The following is a 15379-nucleotide window of genomic DNA, read 5'->3' as shown; positions in this document are numbered from 1 at the left end:
GCGCCATGAGTACTTATATACCTCAGCCATATCGCTGCAGGAATGACTGAGATGCGAGACGAAAGAGCTGGGGTCGACGACTCGCTAGACCATCGTTGGTTCCAGGCAAATACAGTCTACCGATGGATGGCGGCCTGGACTCTGCGATGGTCAGGCAACCTCCTGGCCTGAAACGTTGCTGGCAAGGCGGAAGAAGACGATTTGCCCACTTCATCGCGATGGCAACATATGCATAGTGTAGTCGCACGTTATTGCGCTAGAACCAGCGTCAAGTCGACTGCAGAGAGGTCTAGTAGCATCGTCAAGGATCGACGACGCTCGGTTGTTGCGATCTTCGTGAAATACCGGATATGATCTATGTATCCGGACGACGACGATCTCGTTTGCAACGTGGCAACCAAGATTTCGCCATGCAGCAGGAGCTCGAGGCCGCGCACGATGGGCTCTTCCTCGCCGCTGAGCATGGCCGCGCCGACGTCCTCAAGGCGCTCCTCGACCACGGCAAGGACGTCTTGAAGCTCGACGCGATCCGCAACGCCGAGGGCCTCACGCCTTTGCACGTCGCCGTCGTGCATCAAAAGACGGACGCGGTCCGCGCACTGCTCTCAGCCGGCTTTGCCGCTGACGCTGCCGCGATCCCTAGCAAGAAGCCGTCCAAGTACACGCACAAGACAGCGTACGAGATCGCGCTCGGGCAGCTACCACATCGTGCGATGGTTCAAGTCTTTGGGCAGTACATTGTGCAGCACGTTGCGATGAACGACGTGCCCAAGGTTGAGGAGCTCTTGCGGGCCGGCATCGACGGCGCAACGGCCACTGACGGCCCACCGCACGAGAACACGCTGCTGCACTGGGCCGCCTCGAGCAACGCCGTCGACGTCCTTTCTCTGCTCTTGCGCAAGTACGGGCGGTCGCCTGTCTTGAACCAGCAAAACGCCGATGGCGCGACGGCGCTTCACGAGGCGTGCCACGTCAACTCGGCCGAGTGCGTCCAGCTCCTCGTGGACTTTGGCGCCGACCTGAGCCTCGTCGGAACCCGGGGCTACGTCAAGGGCAAGGCCCCAGTCGAAGTTGCGTCCAAGAAGGAGATCACGCGCATCATTGCCAAAGGCAAAATCACCAAGCGACCTGCCAACGACGTTGCGAACACGGAGAAGCAAGACGCAGAGGACCGCGACGTCGTCATGACTGCGCTCGCTACGAGTCCGCGGGCCCGCGCCCCAACGATATCTGTGGTCGTGCCCACGACGCCGACCTTCGCCGCCTCCGCGCCAAGCACGTTGCCGCACGACAGCCACGTGCGCCACCAGCTCGAGGAGAAGGACGCACTTATTGCGCAACTCAAAGAGTCGATGGAGGCGCTCGTCACCGACGTCAACGACCGGAATCTCCTCGGCGAGCACGAGGCCGTCCTCGACTACATCCGCAAGCTGCGCGCCGAGAAGGCTCTTGTCGAGCGACGTCTCTATGACGCCGAAGAGCACATTGTCGTGCAGGAGGAGCAGATGATGGGGCTGAAGGCGCAGATCCGCTCGGACAAGGACACGATCGAGGTAGGACGGAATTCGCCTTGAAGGCGCAATGCTCATGGCGCGGTGCATAGACGCTGCGGAAGCGCGTGACCGAGCTCGAGGCGGGCGCGACACCGTCAAGGCCACTTGTCGTAGCCGAAGCACCTGCGTTTGGACCCGGCAGCGCCACGCTGGGGCGTCCGCCGACGAGCCACCGCGGTCCGATCGTGCTTCGAGACCCGCCGCCGCAGCCCGCGATCGCAGATGTGTTCGACTACGCCAGCGTCCGCGCCAAGGCCATGGCCGAGCCAGAGAGCTTCTGGCACGCGCTGCTCCAGTTCCTCTGGCCGTTTGGCAACACGGCAGCAGACGAGCCGCGACCGGGCGACGAGGTCTTCATGACCGTCTAGTTTCACGCAAAAACCGCGTCCTGCGCGTAATTTATTGGTGGCGTCATTTTGTATGTGTCAGTGGCGTGCAATTAGCTGCCGGATAATCCCATAGTATTGCCTGCCATTTGTGAAACAGCCAAGTCCGAGACAGCGCCGCCGGAGGAGGATGGACGAGAAGTGTCGCCAGGCCGCCGGTACGCGAGGAGCCCATGACGAGCATGCTCACGTGCCACTTGTAGCCTTGATCCGCGACGCCGACTTCATCATGATCGCTGCCGGCGCAGGCTTCTCAGGTAGACCATCGGCGACGACGTGTGCCATTGGCTTAGCAGGACATGGCATTATGTAGCGGATTCGGGCCTGCCCGTCTACAAGTACGGCGCGCCTCTCTGTGGTGTAAGACGATCTTGTGTCTAGCGACATTGCCAAGGTCGAGGCCTACAACACGCTGGGCGTTGACTACCAAGACCTCTGCGACCCGTACTGGGTACGACGATGACCTGCCCGAGCATGGTGCGATGCTTGCTGCATCCTAGATCCACGAAGACCTCAAGCTCTTTTACGGTTTTTGGGGCGACTGCCTCAACATGTACCGCAGCACGACACCCCACCGAGGGTAATCGTACATGTCCTATCGAGTCCCATCATCGTGGCAGGTACCAAATCCTGCAAAAATGGAAGCAGCGCGTCTCGGCCAAGTCGAATCTGAAGCTCAGGAACGTGATGGAGTCGCTGCAGATGGCGCCTAAGGACTTCTCGGACGTGACCGGCGACCCGTTCTTCATCTACACGTCCAATGTACCTCGCTGCTTCCGACATCTTGCCCATCAAGCGGTCTCGTAGGTCGATCATCACTTTACGCAGTTCTTTTCGCCTTCGGAGATTTATGAAATCCACGGCAACATTGAAGTAGCACTCGCATCACCAACTCGTTGACGAGCCACATGTAGCTCTGGCAGTGCGCGGGCAAGGACGCCAAGACGGAGCCGTGTTCGGCGTCGCTCTGGGCGCTTCCGCCACCGTTCCGGTTCGAGATTGATCGCAACACGATGTACGCGGAAGGCTTTGAACGCGACCCGTACGTCGCGCGCAGTACATGGACAAGTCGCCACTCGCCACTCGACTAGGCTCCTCTCGTGCAGCACGTGCCGAGGCCCGGCGCGCCCCAACATTCTCATGTTCTCAGACCGCAAGTGGATCTCCAACGACCTCGACTCGGACCGGTACGTCGACTGGGAGGCGGCCATGGAAGAGGTAGGGACACATTTGCGATTGCGAGTTCATGAACGTCTGGTGCTAGGTGCTCGCCAATCATCCCGAGAAGAAGGTGGTCGTCATTGAAATGGGCTGCGGCATGCGGGTACCGCTCCGTCGCGATCGTAAACCCGATGTCCTAGTGCGTCGCTAGGTGCCCTCCGTCCGGCATGAGTGTGAAATGGTGGTCCGCGATGTGCTCAAGAAGGAGTACCAGCGGTCGCTCACGACGCGGCAAGCAAACTTGATTCGCATCAACCCAGACACGAGCGACGAGTGCATTTACGACTGGTCCGAAGTGCCCAGCGCGATCCTCAAGATCGAAGGCACGGGCCTCGCCGTCCTCGAGACCATCGAAGCCTTCCTCCAGAACGCCGAATAGACAAGCACCGTGTGCGGCTTTTTACTTGAAGGTGACGCGGAGGACGTGGTCGACGTCTTGGCGCATCGGAGGTCCCGACTCGATGAGCGAGGCATCGGAGAGCTGCTTGTACTTGTTGCACGCTTCTTCGCGCTTGTGCATGAGCACCTTGATCGTGTCGTGGAAGCGACTGCCGCGCTGTTGGAGAAGGCTGAGCTGGGACGACAGCACGTTGGCAAGCGACCGGTACGCCTCCAGCAGATGGACCGTCTCGCCCGGAGTCTCGACGGCCAGCCGAATGAGCTCGTCACACTCGTCCTGCGCCTTCTCGAACGCGAGCGCCATGTCGTACACGGCCACGAGTTCCCTACATTGCGCGTTATGGATGCTTGCGTAGTATCGAGCAGCGCACTTGAGCGCAAGGATCTCGAGATGGCGGGCGCCGGCTTCGACGGCCAGCGACCGCTGGCGCTGAAACAACTGGACCGGCTCGTCCGCGGCCGACAGCGTCTATTCACAGTAGCAAATACCTACTGCGACGAGTGGCTTCGAACCTCGCCCCGCCGCTTCTTTTCCTTGGCGACGAGGCCCATGCCATAATGCGCGCGCGCCATTTCTTTACGGTGGCCGAGGATCGCCGCCGTGCGCTACTCGCCTCAGTGTACGAGGACGATGCAAAAAGCCTACCGAGTTGGCGCGAAAGTGGTTCATCGCTTCGTCGAGGTCGCCGGCGACAAGGGCAGCGACGCCGAGGTTGCTCTGTGCACGCAGCTGCGACGGGCGGTCGTGCGGCGAGAGCGCCAAATCCGCTGCGTAGACAGCGGCTGCGTCGGCGACAAGCGACTCCATCATGTGCACGTGTCCGAGGCCCGTGAGCACGTAGCTCTCGACGACGTGGCTGCCGGCGAACCTCGCTTTCTGCAGCGCGACGCTGAGCTCGGCTTTGGCAACAAACGTGTCGTGGTGGCAAAGGTACTCGAGACCGATCTTGGCCTGGAGCAGCGCCGCGAGGTCGTTGGCCTCGAGCGATTTGGCCTGCTCGAGCCCGAGGAGGAAGTGCGCCTCGGCGGCTTTGCGCTGACCGGCCTCGGCGAGCGCCGACCCGACGTGGTAGTGAGCAACGGCTTCGGCCTTGAGGTTCTTGGACGCGATGGCCATGCGGAGGCAAATGTCAAAGTACTTGGCCGACTCGTCCCACGCCTGCGCCTCGAAGTGGTAGATGGCCAACGCGCTCGCGCAGCTACGCCCATGCACATTGGATCCCACTGGTAGAGCTCCCATGTGTCCTACGACGCAAGGAGGACCGGGTCGCCAAGCCCCTCGGCGCGCTCGTACGCCATCGTTGCATGCTCGAGAAAGGCGCCGGTGCGCAGGACACTGTCGGTGGCGGCGAGCACTACAGCGACAGGATGGAGACGGCCGCACATGCGCAGTGTACCTTGGAGGGCCGAGACGCGTAAGCTCTCTTCGATCGACTCCTACGTCGTCGTCGTCATGAGGCTTTCGTGCGTAGGTTTGGGTTACCGGCGTCGAGAAGACGGCGAGCGCGAGCTGAGCTGCGTCGGCGGCGTTGCCGAGCGCGTGGTGCGCCAGGCAGAGGTTGTACTGGACAAGGCACTGCGCGGAAACATTGGCACGTGCTAGAGCGAGGTCGCGCGCCTGCGTGAACCAGCTCATCGCAGCCTCCGGGTCCCGCGCTTTGAGGTACACGGTGCCGAGGTTGTTCATGCACGACTCTTGCGCCACGACCTCTACGGTCAGAGGTCGAACCGCGAGCTACCGTATTGCGGCCGCGTACCTTTGAGCTCTTTTCGGATTGCGAGTTCGTGTTCAAACTGCAGAATGGCCTCGGAGATGAAGCCGCCGTTGATGTAGTGCACGCCGAGCTTGGCGTGGACTTTGGCGACCTGCGCCCGCGTCCCTCGCTTCATGAGCCCATACAACTGCTCCTGGAGCTGCGTCAGGGCCACGTTGTATTGCAGGTCGTCGCCCATGGTGCGAAACCGACACTAGCGTCGAAGATAGAGAGGAGACCGAGTCCAACTGCAACGTCGCGTCAATATACCAACTCCTAACGCTCTACTGGTGCTCTAACTTGAGCTGGCGACTGATCATTTACACGTCGGTTTTTGTGCTGTCAAGCCCAGCAATTCCGTGGTCGACGGCCAAGGTGGACGCGAGGAGCGCGACAAAGGCCTTGGACGAAGGCTCGGCCAGCGGTGCTTGTCGGATCGCGAGCGGCCAATTGTGCAGCTTGAGCCAGTGCTGGAGTGGCGCGCGAATGTGCAGATGCATACGGCGCCAGCCCACCGACTGCAAGCCCGTGAGCATTGACTTGGTAAAGGCAATGCGGCGCCTACAAAGTAGGATCATTTGCGGTTTGCGAGTCAGTACAAGCGACGAACGGACCGTGCGTCGGCGATGTAGCCGTCGTGGAGCTGCGGCACGCACTCGACACGGTGCTCCAACTCCAGCGGCGTCGGCAACGGAGGCGCCAGCGAGAGGTGCGCCGGCGCAAAGTCGTTGTGCTCGACCGCCCACGACCACATGCCCTTGGGCGCGAGATTGGTCTCGTCCGCGCAGCTCAGTGAAATCGTCGACGCAGCGTGCGCCACAAGGTGGTCGCCCGTCGCCAGACCGACTGCCGTCCGGTGTTCGAACGCGGCGAGCGCTCGGACATAGACCGAGTCTACGTGCACTGAGTCTCCTGATTGTTCGGCAAAGCGAGCGGCGTACCCGGCGCACTCATGGCCTCGAGCGTCGCTTGATCTGTCGAGGTACCTACAGGTAGTACAACAGTTAGCCTCTTGCAACGAACGGCGCAGCTACCGAGGACGAGGAGGTCGAGGCCGGTTTGGCCGTACAGGCGCTGCGTCAAAAGAATACGGTGCACGAGCCACTTGGAGAAGACCTAAGGTCCTTCTTTAGCCACCTCGGACGAGACGCGAGGAGTGTTCGTACGCGCGGCAAGGACCCGCCAGGCTTGCGCGACCCGAGGTGTGGCGTGCAGAGCGTCACAAACGACGTCGGTTGAATGTGCATGGCGCTCAATGTGTGCAGAAGGAATGGAAGGCAATGGCGAGCAATGAGGCCGCCGAACGAATGCCCGAGCATCGAGAGACGCCGCGGCGACGACGTATCGGGGACGCGGAATGTCAAGAGCCAGGTGAGGATCTCTAATGCCAGGCGGTGGCCGCACTGTGCAATGCCAGCGCGCGTCTTCTGGCGCATGTTGACGTTGCTTTGCAGAATCGCAATCGAGCCCGGTGGGAACTGGGCGACGAGCGCGGCCGCGACGACGTCAAAGTCGGTCGGGTGGCCATTGTTGCCGTGCACGAGCACGAAGAGGTGCGTTGGTAGATCGGCGCGGACCGTACCCTCGGCTTGGTTGTCGTCGCGTCGTGCCAAGAGCGCTGACCTCCGCTCTTGCCAGCACGACAGCCCAGGCGCCGTAGCTTCGTTGAGCTGCATTTGTGCCTAAATGAGCTACGTGATGCGGCTGCCGAGTCATGGAAGAAGCGTACAAGCTGGGCTGCCACGAGCGTCGCGTGCCCATCCTCCGCGCTTGGCCCCATCGCTGCTCGTCCAAAAATGCTGCAATAAGAGTTGTTTCGAGTCGCCACACCATTGGCAGGCGGCTCGTATCCTGCAGCCGCCATGACGCGCTGCTTTCGTCGCGATGATGCTTTGTACTAGAGCGTAGAGGTCTGGGCTGCAGCTGGCTTTGGTCTTGGTGTTTAGTCGCGTTTAGTCACGTTTAGTCACTTTTAGTCATTTAGTTGTTTAGTCAGCGCCGTAAAGCAGGTTGAACAGGTTGAACAGTTTAAACGTCCGGTCAATTCTAGAACCATATTTAAAAACAAATATTTTTATTACGGCAACGAATTATGCGACGTGATAAAATATCCCGATTGTTTGCGACATTCGTTGTCAGGGTTAATAAAAGAAATATAAAATGAATAATTTGTCGTATTTTTATTCCAACACCAAGAATTTAATGGACCGCGCACGGTCTTTTCACACACTATTTCGACGCTTTCCGGCAGCGGCAGCCCCTCTCCCACACACGACGTCGCCACTCATACACTATTTAGCGACAATACCAAGCCAAAGACAGGATTCGAATTTCCCGGCCAGCGGTTGGCCAGCATTTCGCAAGTTCCGACTCGACGACCAACATGTACGGCAGCGACAACTACAGCAGCGGGCGCAGCTACGGCGGCTCGGACCGCTACGGCGACTCGTCCTCGCGCCGCGAGAGCTCGTACAGCAGCCGTGGTGGCAGCTCCAGCTACGGTGGCGGTGGCAGCTACGGCGGTGGCAGCTCGAGCTACGGCGGCGGTGGCAGCAGCTTTGGCGGCGGTGGCGGCTTTGGCGGTGGCGGCAGCTACGGCTCTGGCGACCTCGGCTCGAACCTGAACACGAACATCCAGTGGGATCTCTCGAAGTTGCCCGTGTTTGAGAAGAACTTCTACTACGAGCACCCGAACGTCAGCGCCCGTTCCGAGTCGGAGCTCGAAGAGTGGCGTCGCAAGCACCAAGTCACAGTGAACGGCAAGGGTGTCCCGAAGCAGGTCATGTCGTTTGAAGAAGCGTCGTTCCCCCGTACAATACCGATATGTTCAAGTCCAGTGCTCACAGGCATGCGTGTAGAGTACGTCCTCGATGAAGTTGTCCGCCTTGGTTTCCCGGCGCCGACGGCGATCCAGAGCCAGGGCTGGCCCATGGCCTTGTCGGGTCGCGACATGGTCGGTATCTCGGCCACGGGCTCGGGTAAGACGCTCGCCTTTTTGCTGCCTGCGATCGTCCACATCAACGCTCAAGTAAGTCGTGTCTCCTCGCTACTCGCACTCGTTTGTATTGCTCTTTCTCATGGGAGAGCCACTCAAGTGTGCAGGACCACGCAACTTGATAGGGCGCCGGGAGCTAGTAGACACTTCGTCGCGTCGGGGTCGGTTCGGCTGGCACTGAAAGGTGTGCGACAGCTTGGAAGAACTGTCTTCGATGACGATGACGGCCGTGGAACAGCGTACTGCTGTCGCGCGCTGCTGTCTTGCACGTGCTCTCGCGCCCTCTTCGATTCTGCGGCCCTCGAGGACATGGAATGTGTCATCCGCTAACCTTGTGAAATAGCCCTACTTGCAGCCCGGTGACGGCCCGATCGTGCTCGTCATTGCGCCGACGCGTGAGCTCGCGGTGCAGATCCAGCAGGAATGCAACAAGTTTGGCGCGAGTTCCAAGATCAAGAACACGTGCGTCTATGGCGGTGTGCCCAAGCGCCAGCAGTGCGACGACCTCGCCCGCGGTGTCGAGATTTGCATTTGGTGCGTTCCTCAACCCGATCTTCACTGTACCTAACGCTTGTGCGTAGCACGCCCGGTCGCATGATTGATTTGCTTGGCCAGAACAAGACCAACCTGCGTCGCGTGACGTACCTCGTGCTCGACGAGGCGGATCGCATGCTCGACATGGGGTTTGAGCCGCAGCTCCGCAAGATTGTCAGCCAGATCCGCCCCGATCGCCAGACGCTCATGTGGTCGGCCACGTGGCCCAAGGAGATTGTGACGCTGGCCCACGATTTCTTGCACGACTTTATCCAAGTCACGGTCGGGTCGCTCGAGCTCACGGCCAACAAGAACATTACGCAGATCGTCAAGGTGATGGCCGACCACGAAAAGTACGGTGCGCTCTCGGACCTGCTCAAGGACATTGCGGACGGCGGCAAGATCATTGTGTTTTGCGAAACCAAGCGCGGCGCGGACGAGCTCACGCGCAACTTGCGCAACACGCGCTACGTGACGCGCGCGATCCACGGCGACAAGTCGCAGGAGGAGCGCGATTGGGTGCTCAAGGAATTCAAGGCCGGCAAAGCGCAGATCCTGGTCGCCACGGACGTTGCGTCGCGCGGCTTGGACATCAAGGACATTCGCTATGTCATCAACTTCGACATGCCCAAGAACATTGAAGACTACATCCACCGCATTGGGCGTACGGCCCGCGCCGGCCAGAAGGGCACGGCCGTCTCGTACGTCACGGCCGAAAATGGCAAGATGGTGCAGGACCTCATCAAGATTCTGAGCGAGGCCGGCCAGGAAGTGCCGCGCGAGCTCGAGGGCATTAGCTCGTATGGCGGCGGCGGCGGCTTCCGCGGTGGTCGTGGCGGCGGCCGTGGTGGTGGCCGTGGCTTTGGCAACCGCTGGTAAGCGCCTCGACGCTGCGAGTACCTCCTAATGAAGCCATCAATTTTTAAAATGCATTTGCAATCTTGGCCGCAGGGATGTGGCTGCAGCTTCTGTCACTCCGTCATTTGGGCGAGGGACCGTACTAGCATCGCCAGCAGTCGTAGGGAATACATTGCAAATTACATACGTCCGCGGTGGGACCCGTCACCTTGTATGAAGTTGCACTTGCGTTGGCGTCGAGATGATGCTCGTGGGCGTCCCAAGGGGTACTGTCACTTGAGCGTCTGGCCAAGCGAGTCGATTGCAGAGCTCGACTGGCAGCTCTCTTCCTTGCGTCCGGTTGCACTGGGCGTTTTCATTGGCCGCCGTCTGGTAACTCGCAACTTGGCGACGACTGGCCTCATCGTCCTTGATGCCATCCAAGAAGCGGTTCCAGCGCACGAACGGCGTCGCGAAGGCGTCGGTGGTCGACCCGTCGCTGCACAAAGCGTGGGCGCACGACTGGCCCGGCGTCGTCGTGCACGAGGAGGCCGGCGCGCCGTTCTTTTCGTCGGCCGCGATCCGCGCGAGCGGCGAGTTCTTTCCGCGGCTCAAGACGATTGCGAACCCGCGCAAGGCGTACAAGGACGGGATCTACATCCTCCTCAACTTGAGCTGGGTCACGCTCATGCCGGCGCTCGCGGCCATGTACTTTGCGAGCATCTTTGCCTTTGGCGTCGTCTTCTTCTACGTGTGCGGAAACGCCGCCACGTTTTCCGACGACTTTAACCTCTCGTACACGACGTTCTCGACGATCGGGTTTGGCATCCTCTTCCCGGTTGAGCGCTGCGCCAACTACGTCGCGATCGCCGAGGCGTTCGTGTCGCTCCTCTCGATCGCCGCGCTCACGGGCCTCATGTTTGCCAAGTTTGCCAAGCCCAAGGGCAAGATCGCGTTCAGCCAAGTGGCCGTCGTGCACCCGTACGGCACCGAGCGGCTCGCGCTCGTCGTGCGCGTCGCCAACGCCACCCAGTCCCAAGACGTGGCCCGCGACGTCATCATGGACGCGTCCTTTTCGTTTACGCTCATTCGCATCGAGAAGGAGAACGAGATGGGCCCCGCGCGGCTGCGCTACTACAAGCTGCCGCTATTGCAGTCGAACGTCATTACGTTTCGCATGGTCCTCGCGCTCGTCCACGTGATTGACGAAGAGAGTCCGCTCTTTGGCCTCACGCAGTCGACGCTGGCGGCGTCCCAGTTTGTGCTGCAGGTTGGCATGACGGGCGTCGACTCGACGCTTCAAGACACGGTCATGGAGCGCCAAATCTATTCGATCGAGATGCTGCAGTGGGGCTTCCGCTTTGGGGAGATGCTCCACTTCTCGGACGACGCGGTCGCGATCGACTTTGACGAGCTCAGCAAAGTGCACTCGGCCCCGATCGACGACTCTTATGCAGCCCAGTACGCGCCTCGCCCGTCGCCCGTCCCGACTATAAGTAGCAACACGAAGCTGCACCAGCATCCTCTTGGGTCGGTGCTGAGTCCGACGCCGCGCATGGCGTGGGCGTCGTCGTCGCACAAACGAAGCTCGCGCCGGCTGCGGCAGCCGCTTCGACCGACCGATATGGAGCCGCTCTTTGAGCCGCTGTTGCAGCGCGACGTCGGGACGCAGCGCGTGACCAAGCCCCGGCGTCGCCAGCCGTCGCATCATGGGGCGTCCATGCCGGTCGAGCAATGGCAGCTGCTCCAGCACCAGGTCGCGGGCGACACGATGGCGGCGACCGACTCGACGTCCGGCCTTCTCTGGGCCCACACGACCACCAACAGCCATGCTGAGCCCCATGACGAAGAGGACGACGAGGACGATGACGACGATGACGAGAGAGATCTCGATTTCTCCGACGCCTCTAGTGTGCACTCGGTCGAGATTCCCAACACGCCGCGCTTCCTTCGCGTCTCGCCGCTGCACGTGCCCTTCTCGTACTCGTTCCAGAGCTTCTACTACAGCGCGCTGCACATGAAGTGGCCGCGCATCATTGCGCTCATTGTCGTGGGCTTTGTCGTCATGAACGTCGCGTTTGCGGGTCTCTACCTCATTGACGTACGTCATATTGTCTCGGAAACTGATATGATGACTGCTCGAATGTCTAGTTTAACGGCGTCTTGGTCACCCCGAGCATCGCGGCGGCCAGCTCGCCCTTTGAAGTGTGCTTGTACCTCAGCGCACAGACGCTCGCGACGATCGGGTACGGTGTCATTGGGCCGCAGCCCGACTCGAAGATCAACAACTTTTTCGTGGCCCTCGAATCGTCGTTTGGGCTCATCTTTACCACGATTTTCACCGGTATTTCTAAATCTGTATCAAGTTGATACTGAAGAAGCAAATAGGCATTGCGTGGTCCAAGTTTGCGCGGCCCCGCGCCCACATTCACTTTTCCAAGCACATTGCTATCACGACGATCCACGGCCAGCGCGTGCTCGTGCTCCGCGCCGCCAACACGCGGCACCACGGCGACATCCGCGAGGGCTCGTTCCGGTCTCCTTGCGCCGTTGCGACTTGAGTTTAATCCCTTGGACTAGGCTCGGCGTCAACCTCACAAATTCCAAGACGGGGCTGCGGCAAATGCAGGACGTGCCGCTCATCAGCCCCGAGTGGCCCTCGATCCGCATTCCCGTCACGCTCATCCACGTCATTGACGAGGCGTCGCCGTTCTACCAGTTTCAGTCGCCGGCCGACTTTTCGAACTACCGCGTCTCGGTCATCACGCTCTTCACCGGTACGATATTGTTACTGTGGAAGAGGACAAGTTGTCCACAAATAATGACGAATAGGACTGGACACGACGTTTACTGAAAACGTCTATGCGCGCAAAATGTACTTTTGGGACGACTTTGTCATGGACATGCACTTTGACGACTGCGTCGACGTCCGACCCGACGGCGTCGTGATCGACTACCGCCGCTTTGACGTGCTCTTGCCGGATGCAGAACCGACCATCACGGTCGCTTAGAGAGATCGACGCATCATACGTCGTCGTTCGGCCAGTGTATAATAATGAGGATGCGTACCACCGAATGTTTGGCTACTGCTCAAGCTGGAACACTCGCGAAGCGGCGAGAAAGAAGAACGCCATGACCTCGGAACGCATGGGCGACCGCATCGTCGTGCTCGGGATGACGTGCGCCGGCAAGTCGACGCTCGGCGCAGCCTTGGCGGCGGCGCGGGGGGTGCCGTTTGTCGAGTCGGACGCGCTCTTTTGGGCGCCGGCATGGACGCCTGTCCCGACGCCCGAGTACGTCCAGCGCATGGACGCAGCAACGTCGGGCGACGCATGGGTCGTCGCGGGCTGCTGCAGCGCTGCACACGATCTCGTACTGGGCCGCGCGACCACTGTCATCTACCTCGACTACCCGTTCTACTTGCATTTCATTCGCCTTGTGAAGCGCACGCTCACGCGGTGGTGGACCCAAGAGCTTCTCTGGGGCACCAACAGAGAGGGCCTTTGGGAGCACTTGAAGCTCTGGTCAAGCGAGTCGCTCTTCCACCACCTGATACGCAAGTACCATCAGCGGCGCACCGTGTATTGGCCCAATGCGTTTGCCGCTCACGCGCACTTGCAAGTCCTCCGCCTCCCGTCGCTGGCCGCCACCGAGAGCTATCTCGATGCTTGCGCGTCGACCACAAGCCCCCACTAGGCCACGAGGTAATGAACGACACGCGTAGGACGCTTGTAATGCAAGGTCTCTACCAACGATCGTTCTTTCGTGCCTTGGTATCGGCTTGGTCGACGCGGCTGAAATTTCTGGCTCATGACGTGGCTGGCTGCTGGGCGTCCGAGCGCACCCACGATGGCCACCACGCATCTCGCAGCCTAGCGGCAATGGTCGAGGCAGGTCATCTTTGGCAATGGTCGCTCGCAAGAGGTCGTGTCCGCCGGCAGCAGCGACGTGCATGGCGGCTGCGTCTGCTCGTGCTCTCAGATCTGAGTTCGTGGTGGCAGAGGACCGGATAGACAGGACCGGCGGTTCATTTAATGCAGCTGGTTTTATTTTGACTGCAAATATATATCGCGACGCGTGGGTTCAATGATTAAAATACGCGACGTTGCCAGCGCCGCCACTGACACGTTGCAATCGACCCCATTCCAGCATGAAGAGCTCGTCCGGCTACGGCCTCCTCTGCGTGCAAGCCGTCTTCCTCTTCACGGGCGTCTTCTCGACCTGCGCGGCCCAGTTCATCTTCTACCAGGGCGCCGGCGGTACGGCCTTGGCACGATGGCACGAGGCTCATGTACTGTCGTAGCGCAAAAGGCGATGCTACTTCCGCTCTGCAACTACCTTGGCATGATGCTCGTGGGCGTGATCCCAACGCCGCCTTCCGAGGCGCCGGCGACCGAAGCCCTCGGCAAGAAGCACGACGATGACGTCACGACGCTCGACGAACCCATCGACGCACCCAAGAGCCGCGAAGCGGCCGAGCTCACGCGCCGCCAGCCCACGGACGTCCACCTCCCGGACGTCGTCGCTATGGTCGAGAAGCCGACCAAGGGCGGCCACCGCGGGTACTTGAACGGCGCGCTCCCGCTCGTGCATGCGATGCTGCTCCTCAACGTCTTCCTCGACTTTGCCGGCTGCATCTTTGCCAACATTGGTCTCTCGATGGCCGGCAGCGGCGTCTACCAAGTGGTCTACTCGTCCGTCGTGTGCTGGTCGGCGCTCCTTTCGAAGGCGTTTCTCGGCAAGCACGTGGGCCGCGTACGATCCTCTTGTATCGCCCTTGTCTTCTCAACTCGAAAATGCTAGAACGAATGGCTGGGCATCGCCACGGTCACGTTCGGCCTCGCCTTCTCGGCGCTCGGGCAGTCGAATGGCGGCCGTACGATCTTCCTTTTCACAGTGTCCTTGATTGATTCTGTTGCTGCATTAGGCAATGCGGGCGTCGTGCTCATGGGCTGCGTCAACACGCTCATTGCCGCTGGTTTTTACGGTGGCAACTATGGTTCGTACTTCCACTGCCGCATATCTTGTTGACGAAGCGCGTAGTTGCTGGCGAGTACATGCTCAAGCTGCCCGAGCGACCCGAGCCCAAGGTGCTCTGCCTCCGCATGGGCATCATCTGCGTCTCGATGATCTCAGTGTACCAAATGTTCTTTGTGTTGCCGCAGTGGAACCACATGATCACCAAGCCCGTCATGGACGCCAACGGCAACCCCGTCGTACGTTTTGCTCTCTTCCGCCCAGACGAGTACGATCTGTGCACGTAGCACATCCTTGCGGCGCTCTTTTGGTACACCATGTCGCAGCTCGCGCACGGCTTGACGTACTTCATGATGCTGGGCTCCTGCGGCGCCGTCACGACCGGCATCATGCAGGTAGATGATTCTTCCTATCTTGCCATGCACTGACCTCGGATGTATAGAGTCTTCGCGCCGTCTGTGTCTTTGCTTTGAGCTCGCTTCTCTACTGCAGGTACATCTCGTTACCTTGAAGGGTCTGGACGAATCCCTCCTCATTTAGCCACCAAGAGTCGCAGTGCTTTGACGCCAAACGCGGCGTCGCCACGTGCGTCGTTGTCCTCGGCGTCCTCTTCTACTCGTATGCAAAGAACCAGTCGGCATCGGTGCTCAAGCCGCTCCAAGACAAGCTGCCGATGCCGACGCTCCTCGTCAAGAACCACGTCGTCTAGTTGCGAAAGAATAA

The 15379-nt window shown here is 60.2% G+C and overlaps 8 protein-coding genes across 8 annotated transcripts; 6 read left to right on the top strand and 2 right to left on the bottom strand.

The window, feature by feature from the left end:
- The first annotated feature begins 231 nt into the window (after positions 1 to 231).
- On the top strand, positions 232 to 2036 carry SDRG_01322 (hypothetical protein). Its single transcript, XM_008606840.1, has 2 exons — positions 232 to 1553; positions 1604 to 2036. The coding sequence occupies exons 1-2, from the start codon at positions 351 to 353 to the stop codon at positions 1919 to 1921; spliced, it is 1521 nt and encodes a 506-aa protein (XP_008605062.1). The 5' UTR covers positions 232 to 350; the 3' UTR covers positions 1922 to 2036.
- Positions 2037 to 2069: 33 nt separating this feature from the next.
- Positions 2070 to 3539, top strand: SDRG_01321 (hypothetical protein; the record flags this gene model as incomplete). The annotated part of the gene is made up of 11 exons (XM_008606839.1): positions 2070 to 2097; positions 2143 to 2196; positions 2253 to 2277; positions 2321 to 2390; positions 2440 to 2519; positions 2560 to 2701; positions 2747 to 2812; positions 2854 to 2981; positions 3031 to 3157; positions 3204 to 3263; positions 3312 to 3539. The coding sequence occupies 11 exons, from the start codon at positions 2070 to 2072 to the stop codon at positions 3537 to 3539; spliced, it is 1008 nt and encodes a 335-aa protein (XP_008605061.1).
- SDRG_01320 (hypothetical protein) lies at positions 3374 to 5512 on the bottom strand (the record flags this gene model as incomplete). Its single annotated transcript, XM_008606838.1, has 8 exons — positions 3374 to 3885; positions 3931 to 4028; positions 4073 to 4165; positions 4206 to 4758; positions 4809 to 4914; positions 4957 to 4996; positions 5043 to 5269; positions 5317 to 5512. 8 exons carry the CDS (start codon positions 5510 to 5512, stop codon positions 3561 to 3563), a joined length of 1638 nt encoding a protein of 545 aa, XP_008605060.1. The 3' UTR covers positions 3374 to 3560.
- Positions 5513 to 5550: 38 nt separating this feature from the next.
- SDRG_01319 (hypothetical protein) lies at positions 5551 to 7274 on the bottom strand. Its single transcript, XM_008606837.1, has 6 exons — positions 7043 to 7274; positions 6480 to 6995; positions 6348 to 6429; positions 6255 to 6299; positions 5928 to 6207; positions 5551 to 5874 (listed from the first exon to the last, which is right to left on the bottom strand). The coding sequence occupies exons 1-6, from the start codon at positions 7175 to 7177 to the stop codon at positions 5634 to 5636; spliced, it is 1299 nt and encodes a 432-aa protein (XP_008605059.1). The 5' UTR covers positions 7178 to 7274; the 3' UTR covers positions 5551 to 5633.
- Positions 7275 to 7651: 377 nt separating this feature from the next.
- On the top strand, positions 7652 to 9774 carry SDRG_01318 (hypothetical protein). The gene is made up of 4 exons (XM_008606836.1): positions 7652 to 8123; positions 8172 to 8341; positions 8652 to 8842; positions 8890 to 9774. Exons 1-4 carry the CDS (start codon positions 7697 to 7699, stop codon positions 9719 to 9721), a joined length of 1620 nt encoding a protein of 539 aa, XP_008605058.1. The 5' UTR covers positions 7652 to 7696; the 3' UTR covers positions 9722 to 9774.
- A 262-nt stretch (positions 9775 to 10036) lies between these two features.
- On the top strand, positions 10037 to 12755 carry SDRG_01317 (hypothetical protein). Its single transcript, XM_008606835.1, has 5 exons — positions 10037 to 11780; positions 11831 to 12023; positions 12068 to 12215; positions 12260 to 12456; positions 12512 to 12755. Exons 1-5 carry the CDS (start codon positions 10113 to 10115, stop codon positions 12688 to 12690), a joined length of 2385 nt encoding a protein of 794 aa, XP_008605057.1. The 5' UTR covers positions 10037 to 10112; the 3' UTR covers positions 12691 to 12755.
- A 12-nt stretch (positions 12756 to 12767) lies between these two features.
- SDRG_01316 (hypothetical protein) lies at positions 12768 to 13436 on the top strand. Its single transcript, XM_008606834.1, has one exon. The coding sequence runs from the start codon at positions 12812 to 12814 to the stop codon at positions 13373 to 13375; it is 564 nt and encodes a 187-aa protein (XP_008605056.1). The 5' UTR covers positions 12768 to 12811; the 3' UTR covers positions 13376 to 13436.
- Positions 13437 to 13829: 393 nt separating this feature from the next.
- Positions 13830 to 15365, top strand: SDRG_01315 (hypothetical protein; the record flags this gene model as incomplete). Its single annotated transcript, XM_008606833.1, has 8 exons — positions 13830 to 13938; positions 13983 to 14434; positions 14483 to 14555; positions 14607 to 14678; positions 14723 to 14895; positions 14944 to 15051; positions 15099 to 15148; positions 15197 to 15365. The coding sequence occupies 8 exons, from the start codon at positions 13830 to 13832 to the stop codon at positions 15363 to 15365; spliced, it is 1206 nt and encodes a 401-aa protein (XP_008605055.1).
- Between the last annotated feature and the right edge of the window lie 14 nt (positions 15366 to 15379).

The sequence above is a fragment of the Saprolegnia diclina genome (assembly GCF_000281045.1).
Source record: "Saprolegnia diclina VS20 unplaced genomic scaffold supercont1.3, whole genome shotgun sequence".
NCBI classification, from domain to species: Eukaryota; Oomycota; class Saprolegniomycetes; order Saprolegniales; family Saprolegniaceae; genus Saprolegnia; species Saprolegnia diclina.
The sequence above is the reverse complement of the archived record's forward strand: the minus strand, read 5'-3'. Positions and strand labels throughout refer to the sequence as shown.